This window comes from Atta colombica, unplaced genomic scaffold (assembly GCF_001594045.1).
Source record: "Atta colombica isolate Treedump-2 unplaced genomic scaffold, Acol1.0 scaffold58, whole genome shotgun sequence".
Taxonomy (NCBI): Eukaryota; Metazoa; Arthropoda; class Insecta; order Hymenoptera; family Formicidae; genus Atta; species Atta colombica.
Genome location: NW_017259548.1, coordinates 283384 through 294862, shown reverse-complemented (window position 1 = coordinate 294862; position 11479 = coordinate 283384). Strand labels below are relative to the sequence as shown.

Sequence of the window (11479 nt, the reverse complement as noted above, 5' to 3'; positions counted from 1 at the left end):
TTTTATTTCTCATTCTATAATTTTTGAACAAATTTATAAGATCTGAAAGAATTTAAGATATTTTTTCGGAAATCTTTATATAAATTAAATATAATGAGTTTTTAAAAATATCATGAGGTATTATGAAAACATATATTTTTTTCATTAGAGACGTATTAAAAACAGATACAGAATACTATTTATAGCATCCAGTGATTTGGTAATCTAAAGTTTACGAAGAAATTTGGTAACAAGTCTTGTATAAAAAAATATATTTAAAACACTACTTTACGGTTAAAGATCAGTCAACTCATCACCACATTGGCAGTGATAATTCGATATCGACGAATCTGAGGGGAATGGCGCGGCGATCCACGATATAAAGAATGGCACGCAAACATCGAGAGATCGGTAGCCACGAGGCGTTAAGTACCGGATGACTCAGTGCGCACCGCGGTCGGGGCCGGGGCGATAATTAAAACGCTTTTACAAAACTGTAGGCAAACAGCGCTTAAGTGGCTGTCATTCGTTACCCCGTGGGGCCGCAGCAAGTCGGTAAGTCGCTGAGCGAGCAATCAATCACCCGACCCGTTCTCCCCTACCCCCGGCGACCCATTACATTTCTATTTTGAAAGCTGCTTATTAAGCGGGGCCGGCTGGAGAGACAGACAGGTTTCACGGTATAAAATATCGGGTTGCCGTGGTGGCAGGAACGACGGTTCCGTGTCGTGGCAGCTATGGTAGCTCCAGTGCGGGAGGGTGGCAGGGGAAGCGACCATGGCATGGAGAGAGAGAGAGAGAGAGAGAAACGGAGAAGGGGCTAGTGGAGAAGCAGAGGCAGGGGGAAGAGGGAAGAAAGGGGGGGACGCCCTCGTCGGTCGGACGTGCGGGGAGGGGAATGGACGGCTGTAAAAGCGGTGAAATATCAAAGCCGGGATGGGAGCTGTCATCGTCGGGCCAACATCATGGGTGGCGTGTTGAATTAGAATGCCTTCCCACACCCCACGCAGCACCGCAATTCTCCCACCATAATGCCATCTCCCCTACCTCCGTTGTGCGTCCGAGCGCGAATGGTGGGGATGACAGGAGAGGACAGGTTATACACCCCGGGTCGTACGGGATAGGGGTAGTCAGGGGGGCAGGGGGGTGGGGGACGAGCGAATCTCTCGTTGCCGCCGCCAGACGGCGCGAGGATCGCATTCGCGTCGGAGCAGTCGAAGCACAGAGTGGAGCTGCTCGAGTTGTAGCCGTCATTATTTTCCTGGATTCCGTGGTGTACGCGTCGCCCACTTGCGCCAGGATACGTGGCCGCCGCGCGAGGTGATCGATTCCCAACGGAGGCGCAGTCTCGACGTCTTCCGTGTTCGCGAATCGCTTTCGTTTGCACCTTCACGTCGGTCGGACCCGACGCGATTCGCTGTTTTCCGTCACGCACCTACCGTGTCTGTGTAAATAGCCATTTGTTGATTTAAAGTGTGCAGTGAGATCAATTAGTGGGAAACCAAATGGTTGTGCTCGAGGAAGGCAGTATGCTGACTACTGGACACAATCAGTATTTACAACCGGATTATCTTTCACCGCTTCCAACTTCGGTTAGTATTCTTTGGTAGATACAAAATAATATATCATCTCTTTTTAAATTTTCGAAGCTTTTTATTCTGCTTTTTGTGCAAAAAGTCAGGAAAAAAGATTTTCACGCTGATAATAATAATTATTATTATAGCTTTATTGCAGTACAAGCAGTACAAAGAAAATAAAATAATACGTAAATCAAGACACAATAAGTGAAGAAACAATGAAAAGATCTTGATTAATACTTTTTGGCATCATACCCTTTTCAAATTTTTTGACATCTTTTCTATTTTCTTGATATTAAGCAGAATTAAAGGGAAAAGGATTTCTCGTTGAAAATAGGGATTAATGTAAGAACAAAAATTCAAAGTCGCGGTATTTTTTCCCTATTATTTATTTGTTCCCCCGCCAATAGAATCATTTATTTGTGGTCCAACGGGATTAGAAGTGAAGAATAAGTAACGCATGTTACTAACTTTAATCAGTACATCTTTCATTTTTTGTATAGATATGACAAATAGTGGATAACTTGACTTTTTTGTCGGACAGGTACAGTTGGACGCGAAAAAGAGTCCGCTGGCACTGTTGGCGCAGACATGCAGTCAAATCGGAGCGGATTCGCCTACGAAACCCCTAATTTCGCCTTTGGAAAAGAGCTCGAAGGGCATGAGCATCGCAACGAATGCGAAATCACCGCCGGCCACGAAATTGGAGCGCAACACTCGCGGCAGTCCGACGGACGGCGGCAAGTCGTTGGCGTTCAAGCCGTACGAAGTCAACGTGGTAACGAAAAAGACCACGGACGAGGGTAGACCCACGTCCAAAGCCAGTGTACACAGTGTCAGTGGTCAGGATAGTGTCAGTGTGAGTGACAGCATGCATCCTGACAAGAAATCATCCGGCAATCGCACGCCGGTGAGCCGAAAGTCCGCGTCGCCGAGCAGCCAAGCGACGGCAACGACGACCAGCGGCACACCGTCGGTCGATCGGAAGACCCCGGCGGATCGCGAGAAGACCGATGGTTCGCCACGGAGCAGCAGCAGCAGCAACAACAACAACAATAGCAACAGCAGCAATAACAACAATAATGGCGCCAGTCCAATTATCAGATCCGGAATGGAGATCCTTTCCGGTGCGGCGCACACAAAAGACGCGAATCTAGCCGCTTACAAACAGGGTCTACCAGGATTCACAGGCAATCCACTGTGCTGTCCACCAGGCCTCGCCGAGAATCCGGCATTCAGGCCGCCCTTCGCGGGCGCATCGCCTTTCTCGCATCACGCGGCGGCGCTGTTGTCCGTCGGCTATCCGTCGGCTGGTCCGACCGGCGGCAATCCATACTTGAGTTACGCCCGCGTCAAGACTCCCGCCGGCGGCGAGGCCCTGGTGCCGGTCTGCAAGGATCCTTTTTGCACCGGCTGCCAATACAGTATGCACAGCGCGCAGATCATGATGAGCGCGGGTAGCTGTCCCAGCGGTTGCACGCAGTGTGATCATCAGAAGTACGGGCTGGCGATGGCGTTATCGTCCCTGGGCCCGATGCCGCCGCCGTCGTTGTCCTATCCGTCCACGCTGGCGGCCGGAGGCCGGCCCTACGTCTGCAACTGGATCGCCGGCGAGTCGTATTGCGGCAAGCGATTCGCCACGTCGGAGGAGCTGCTCCAGCATCTACGTAGTCACACGAGCCTGACCGGCGGTGACCACGCGGCCGCCGCCTCCGCGGCGGCGCTCCTCGGTAATCCGCATCCGCATCCGCTGCTATCACCGTCGACCACCCTTCATCGCGCCAGTGGCGGTACCTACCCGGCGCCGTCGTTGAGCCCCCTCGGAGCGCGATATCATCCCTACGGCAAACCGCCGACGGGCCCGTTACCGGCATCGCTCGCCGCCTCGCCGTATTCCGCTTTCAACGCCTTAGGACCGTATTACTCACCGTACGCGGTTTACGGACAGCGAATCGGCGCCGCTGTACATCCTTAAGATGGATATATTCTGCGGGAGGGAGAATTGGGAGGGAAAAGATGGTAGGATCTTTTCGAAAGGGACCTTCTTCTCGTTCCTCCCTCTGTTTCTCCGTCTCTTTTTTCCTTTTCGCAGTGTACAGTTGGAAAAATGTGCAAATGGATGGACGAGCTTGCCGTCTAAAAACTGTTGTGTAAATAGCCACTGTGTACAATACAGATTTATTTAAAAGAATTCTATATATGTATATATAAATATAAATATATGTGTACATTGAAGATTATGATTAAAGTTTATGAAACAACTCGACAAGTGTTAACGTTGCATCGCGAGACCATTCTCTCGCGGAACTTCTATGATACCAGAGTAATACGCATCTCTATTAAAAATCCGGTTACCATGTAGGGGGAAGGATTACATGCCAGCTGTAAGTTGATATTGTCGCAATTGCCGGACAGACACAAAAGCCTCTCGCCTCTCTATATTTAACAACTACGAGGCAACAACTTCCCGACTGCGCTTCCGAATCGCGTGCTGTTAGAGTTTTTTTGGCGATTCCAACGAGACGCTTCGTTGTACATCATCGTCATGTTTTACAGGTGACGTACAATGTAACATCTCGTTATTCGGCGACGTACGGACGTATATATGTTTGCGAATATTACAAAGTGCTACTGTATGTTTCCCATCGCTCCGCAAACGCGAGTCTCTTGTGCTAAATGCGTTCGATAGCGCGCGACATCGTACACGAAGAATAGTTTTGTTGAAGTATCTATAAATTTAATTAGATACAGATCTAAAGATAATTTTGTTGAACTATTAAAATAATTATAACTGTCAACATAATTAGAATGTTATAACAAGACGGTTGTTAGAATTGCGACATTGCTTATTATGCTTGAGCTTCCTAAGCAATTATTTGGATAGTCCAACAAAATTATTTTTAGATCTGTATCTAGCTAAATTTTTAAGTATTTCAACAAAACCGTTCTATTCGTATACGGTCGCGTGTAATTTTATGTCCACAATATAACTGTGATATTACGCTACTCTTTTGAGAAAATGAACAAATAAGAAAAGAATATTATTTACGAACGTATCTGAGATATCTCCGTAATAAATCACAATGTTGTAATTTATTATCGTTAGTTGTGTAAGGCAAATACTGAATGCCGTTGCAAAAAACGAAAATAAAATTGATCTAGAGAATCTGTTTTATCATTTTCTTTTCGAAATTCGGTAATCGCTGGGATGATTTTGATCAGGGTATACCTAGGAGCGTATCGGATCGTATCGTCTAACATCAGATCTTGACACGTTGAATAGAATATTCTAATAAAAGCGAAGAATAACATGGTATACGATACGCGTCTTATCCGCATTGTAAATATCTCTTGTAAATATCGTTGAGTTTCCATACCGCTTTAATAAAAACAATGTTTGTAGAATTATTTAAACCTTTCTACTATATGTTGTGCGTTTTACCATATTATTCTCTCGTTTAATCCAATTCCTTCCTCGTTTGCTCTTTACATACCGTTTTTTCGGCATTTTACGATTATCGTTTTCTTCTTATGTAAACTTCATACGCTATTTTTCACAGAACTGATATTCACGTTTGGATTATCAAAATACGCAATTTTTTCTCGGATTTTTCAATTTTAGCCCTCGCCTGTTTTGTTCTCAAAATATACGCAATAAATATATGTTTAACTGCAAATATTATTGTGACATTTAACTTGATTGTGCTCTCATATCGTGTTTCTTTTCTTCTTCTTTTACTGAGAGATGTAAAAATCAGTCTGCCTGATTTCGCTGACCTGTTACGATCTCCGCTCGTCAGTCATGCTTGACAGACAATTTATCAAACGCACTTCACAATCTGTCACTGGCAACGAGGCGTAGTTTCTTATATGTCCAAACCCATTATTTGTCTACGTTAAAGCTTCGTAGATAAATTTAAGATACCTTTTACATATCGTAGCACAATTATATCATATAAACAATTAAGATAATCATTTTCGACGAATCGGAGCTATGTTTATCAACCTCGAAAACTTTGTTTTGTTCTTTACAGATAATCTTTAGAAAATTCTGATTATATTCTTTCATTTATCGCTCACCTTTTCTCTTATCGTTAAACTAAACAATTCCATAGCATTTTATTCAGGCATAAAATGATATCGTTATCAATCATTCCATCACGTTGTTAATCACTGTCAATAGTCATACTGATTATGAGTAATCTACTTATCATTGTATATCTTAATTATGCATCTTAGGAAGTTAACGTCTTTCACACACACACACACACACACACACACACACACACACACACACAAACGTGTTCATTTCCTTCCTTTGTACGAAATAATGGATAGCTCAATTATTAAGTTTGTCTTGGAATGAATAACAAAATTAATCTATTACGTCTATAATTTGACGTGGCTAATCTGTCTACAAAATAAGATGAAAGATGTGAGACAAGTGAAAAATTCAATGCTTACAATAAATCCTTTTTCGGTGTAATTATCAGACGTCACTTCCTTTGTTCGGAATTCTTTTTCTTTCCTTTGTGTCGCTTATATACAAACGCATCCGCTCTCTTGTCTGTTTTGCTTGTTATTACAGACACGTCATAAAGTAAAATATACCACCGTCTTTGAGTTAGTAAAACTCTGGTGACTCAAAGGTACCGGATCTGGTGACAAAATCCTTAAATTGGCGATCCCACTCTCGGCTAATACCGTCAGAATGCGGAGAGACGCATCCGTGTGCGACGCACACGAACGGCGAGTCCCAATCCCTAGGGCACCCCAGAAGAGTAAATTTATTTCTTTCATTACGGACGGAGCGGGTCGTGAGCTCTCGGATATCAGCGCTGCAAGGCGGGGCGCATAAATCTGCAGCCTAGCGTAAGGAAGAGGGCGAGCGGAGAGGAAGAGACACGGAGCGAGAGGGATGTGGGTGGCAAACCGTAGATTTCTAGAGCCGGTGGCTCTCTCTTTGTCTCTCTCTCTCTCTCTCTCTCTCTCTCTCTCTCGTCCTCTGTGTCGTAGGGGTGTGAGAACGAGTCGGAGAGAAGGTCCGTTTCATCCCTCCATCGTTTCCATCGCCGGGGTGCCGCGACAGGCGGTGGCAGGCTCAGCTGGCTCAGCAAAGTGAAATATTCGGTGATTTTAACCGTCGGGATGAATGGTCCCGCCCGTATTTCGCCTTTCATGGCGCCCTCCGTCGATTGGAATCCGTGTTATTTCGGAGCGATTATGTGTGTCGCTGAATCTCAATTAGTAACTTGTCGGAGATGTAACCGAAAATCTTTATGCGCGCGTCCCAGTGCTCGTCTTTAACTTGTCGGTGTACTAGATAACGAATCGATTTCTTTATTTTATTTTATTTTTTTTCGTTTTGTGCAATAGTGCCAAGGACATGTTTATCTGAGACTAAATAAGCAAGTGCTATAAATAGATTATCTTGAAATGCCTTTTAATTATTAACCTTACATATGGCTAATTAACATTTTTGTTGTATCGTAATGATAATGTCATACTTTGTAAAATTCAAAGCACTTGTGAAACATGACTGCATGATGGACGACCTACGAGTTTACAAATAATTTAAAAATAAAATACTAGTTTCTCGGTATTTCGATATTTATATTATTGAAATAAAATTTATTTTTAATAATTTATAGATAATAAAAATGTAAATGATTATGCAAGGCACTTGAAATATTATCATAAAAAATTCTAAAAGATGCTTGCGTGTTATAAGGTGATGAATTTAATATTTGTTTTTTTTTCTTTTGTTTTTAATTTATTATCTATTGATTTAGAAAGTTTCGTTTCCAAGAGTGTTCGAATTTAAGAAATAAACGTTCTTATAATTGATTGTAATAAATCTAGTTTAAAACATTTTTTGCAAGAACATAGTCTAGTATTTAATTTAATTTTCACGTCACTGCTTAACAAGTCTAACGGGTTAGCCTACTAATTAAAAATATATGCTAAAGTGAAAAGGTTTACCGTCGTGAAAGTTAAAATAACAAGCATAAATGACGTATTGCTTGCAATTAGTGAACCTTTAATGTTTATGCCGTGTCCCATAATTCATTTACGTCTATAAACCAGCGGAGTATATCAGTTCAAAGATTTGTGCTGACGCAATTAGAGGAAATAATGTCGCAGCTCGCGAATAAAACTTTCCGGGCGTCTACATATTTCATATTAATCGCTACACATTTCATTATAATTCTAACATTATTCATTTACGTTATTTCATTTCTCCGTACAAGCGCGTCGTTTTTATACCGTCGCCAGAGCGGAATGTTTCACTATTCTTATTCAAGAAACGCGTCTTGTATGTGTATCGTAATAACGTTCAAGTTATAGGAATGAAAGAAAAAAGAAATAAAAAGGGATTATATTTTACGTTTGGATTAACTGAGCGGGTCGCGCGTTTCGCCTCATATTAATTAAAACCTTCAAAGCCAAACGCGCCGCGTTGACGTTAACGTGATTTAACGTGAACCCGCGAGATTACATTACGAATAAACATGTCAATCAGTCGCTCAGACATTTTGTGGAAAATCAACGGCTGGCGCGTTTGGCAGCGCGGCTCGGCGTGTCTTTTCTGCGACGGACATGTGTCACGATCAGAATGTCGGAGTTACGCGGCTCCGTATGGCGCGTCTTAGCTGTCTCCTTAGAAGAGCCCTATTGAATCAAGGAGGAAAATTAGAGCATTCAAAGAACGTATTAACCGATGTTAATAGAATCCAATCAGTGCTTCTCTCGTAGTTCTTCTTATCGCCAAAAATATAGAGTAGTTTTGTGAGTATTCGATTTCTTTCTCACGAAAGCTTTCTTTCAGAAAGATTTCTTTCAGCTTCTAAAAATATTATTATACTTCTAAAAAAAAAAATAATAATAATAATAATATTTCGTAACGTCTTTTTCGTAACGTCTTTCCGATATCCTATTTAATCTTTTTCGCTAATGGAAATAAAAAAAAGTACAGATAGAAGAAATACTGGACTGCCAATAACGACGGATCGCTATTTTCGGAGTTTCCACTTTTATTTTCTTTTAGTTAGCAATCACTTATATTGTCGCATTGTAAATCGCAGTATCCGCTTTTATTGTAATAAAATAAAAATGTTGATTGTCATTGCTAACTATTTTTTTATATTTTGTCGTTGAAGTCGCTTGCGTTAAATATATATATAGAAAACATTTGGAATATGAAGAATTACTTCTTAAAATTTTTTAGAATACCTAAGGATCATTCTGATTAAGGGATAGTTCCTCATCGTAGACGTTTTGAATATGAGGAATCACTTCTTAATCCTCATATAACCTTATATTCCAAACTATTAAATTTCAAAAATATAGAGTTGAAGAAAAATTTTGTCTTTTTTTAAAAAATTCTGAAAACTACTATAATTACTTGATAAAACTTTATAAATGCTTTAAGGATATGAAGGCTCATTTTTTGAGCTATACATTATCTCTTATTCAGAACAGATCTAAGGAGAAGCTGGACATTTCTAAAACATTTTGGATATATAGTTATATAAAGTTTTTATTTTGAATAATGTAAATTAATGTGAGGAATCACTTCTTAAAATCTTTCATTCAGAGATACAGAGTTGAAGAAAAATTTTGCTTTTCTTTCAAAAATTCCGAAAATCATTGTAATTATTTTGATGAAATTTTGTGAAGGCTAAAGATATGAAGGCTCATCTTTTATTACATATTATCAATATAAGTTTTTTTATATACATGTGTTCATATAAGTATCCCAGATTTTTCTTTATTCTGTATTTATTGTGTGATTTATAAAATAAAAACGTTACATGTATTTTTATTAGGGGCGTCAATGATAAAAAGTGACAGTAATAAAATAAGAACCAACAGACAAAATTGACTTTTGAAAGTATCTTTTTAGAGATTGGATACTGAATTTTATATAGCATACTTAACGAATCTTTTGATTAGTTATAAGTGTCAGGCTTGTTGACGATGTTTCACGTCTAAGTATCTCAGCCATTCGTTATAACATCATGCGGTAAATGTCAGATTGTCGATAGCATACCGTAAATAAAAGCAGCAGACGACTCGCCAAGTATTATTTACGATTTCCGTAGTTACAGGTTTTTTTCTCTTTACCGGAATGTCGGAACTTCCAATTAAGCCATCCTCTTGCTTTCATCGGAAATGCTCGCGTCTATTAAGCAAACGGCAAAACCTACAGCTTTCTTTATTATCACAATCTGACAATATACATAACTAACGGTAATATGTTTTGTATCACGCGCGAATGCTCGATGAATACACATTTCAGTGAAATACAGCGGCGCATCTGATTATTTCAGGAAATTACGCTCGTGCATGTTGTTTATTTTTGGAGTCGGCGTATTCTTTGCCATTTACATCAGATTGTAAGACGAGTAAGGTTTACCACGATATGATATTTATTTGCCGCTAAATCCCTGGCAATCTTGGCAAAACGACGTGCGTTGGTTGGGTCGACGGTTACTACCTGCGAGAGATTCCTTTGTCAGCCGAGGAAACCCGGCTAGCGCGATTAGTGCGTCCCTGAGCGACGTCTATCAGGCGTGTTCTGGCCAGTCTTACGAGTCAGCGCGGACAATTTAGCACATCAATAACAGGCCGCAGATAAAAGCAGCCCATACATCGTGGTTGACGTATCGTTTGTAATAAAACACAAAGGGGGTCTAGCCGCCAGCGGCATCTGTGTACCGCGCTCCGCGCGCAGTCGTTCGTTCATTCTTGCTGTTATTAACAGGCCGTACATCGTGGATGTTTTCTACCTACCGTCTCCCGCCGAGTCATACATCACCGTTGAATGCGCGACAGCAAAGAGCAACTATAATTCATCTATAAGCTACAGCCGATCCCTCCCGGCAGAAATATGGTGGAAGATGAAATCGATAGGTCAAACGTTGCTGACGGCGTTTACGTCATACGCGTAAAATTCAGTTTCCGCTAATCTCATTTCGTAGGCCAAATTAATTTATTGTTAGATCTAAGTGCTGGGGCTTGGTAAGTAAAATTTAGAAAAATTTTACAACTTTTTGCGGAGGACTTTTGAATGTTCTATCATTAAAAGAAATATCATTTTAAATAAAAGGACTTTTAAAATATAAAATAAACATTGAGAAACAGTGATGAAGGAAGTTGTAAAAGTTAAACTCAGTTAGTGGATGTTTTCCAGCAAGAGACACAGATAACACAGTATAACTGTATAAGGTTGGAACATTTCACAGAAAGGAAAAAGTTTGATTTGTTGATTCTTTTATGCTTTATGCATTATGCGTTATGCAAAGATCCGTGCTTCTGTCTTAAGGGCTAGCACACAAAATATATGAGCATAGCATAGAATAAGATCATCTAGACTATCCAGCATAAAGTCGCCATATTGATTTACATAACATGCTCATTGGTCCAGACAGTCTTATGCTAGCTATATATACTATGCATTTTGTGTGCTGGTTCTAAAAGATCCGTCAAAGTATACTGCATAAAATTCAGTATCCAATCTTTAAAAAAATATCTTTCATTTCTATCAATCTTTCAAAAGTCAACTTTGCCTCTTGGTTTTTATTTCATTATTGTCTCTTTTTATCACTGACACTCCTAATAAAAATACGTCCAACACAGTAAATCATTTCGTCTTTGTTTAACATTGGCAAACAACAAGGATTGTAATAATTTACTCTATTATACTGTGTCATCTATGTTTCCATTTATACCTAATACAAATTATTCAAAATGACATGTTGCCGTTCATCATCATTTTTATTCCTAATGTTACTCATCGAATTAAATTTATCGCGCTTCCTTACCGTTCATGTGTGTATATATATATATATATAGTAAGAAGGAGGCGCGATAAATTTAATTAACACACACACACACACACACACACACACACACACACA

General features: G+C 40.4%; 1 protein-coding gene across 1 annotated transcript; it reads left to right on the top strand.

The window, feature by feature from the left end:
- Nucleotides 1-1208: 1208 nt before the first annotated feature.
- LOC108692090 (zinc finger protein Noc) lies at nt 1209-4279 on the top strand. The gene is made up of 2 exons (XM_018200212.1): nt 1209-1571; nt 2101-4279. The coding sequence occupies exons 1-2, from the start codon at nt 1485-1487 to the stop codon at nt 3529-3531; spliced, it is 1518 nt and encodes a 505-aa protein (XP_018055701.1). The 5' UTR covers nt 1209-1484; the 3' UTR covers nt 3532-4279.
- The last annotated feature ends 7200 nt before the right edge of the window (nt 4280-11479 follow it).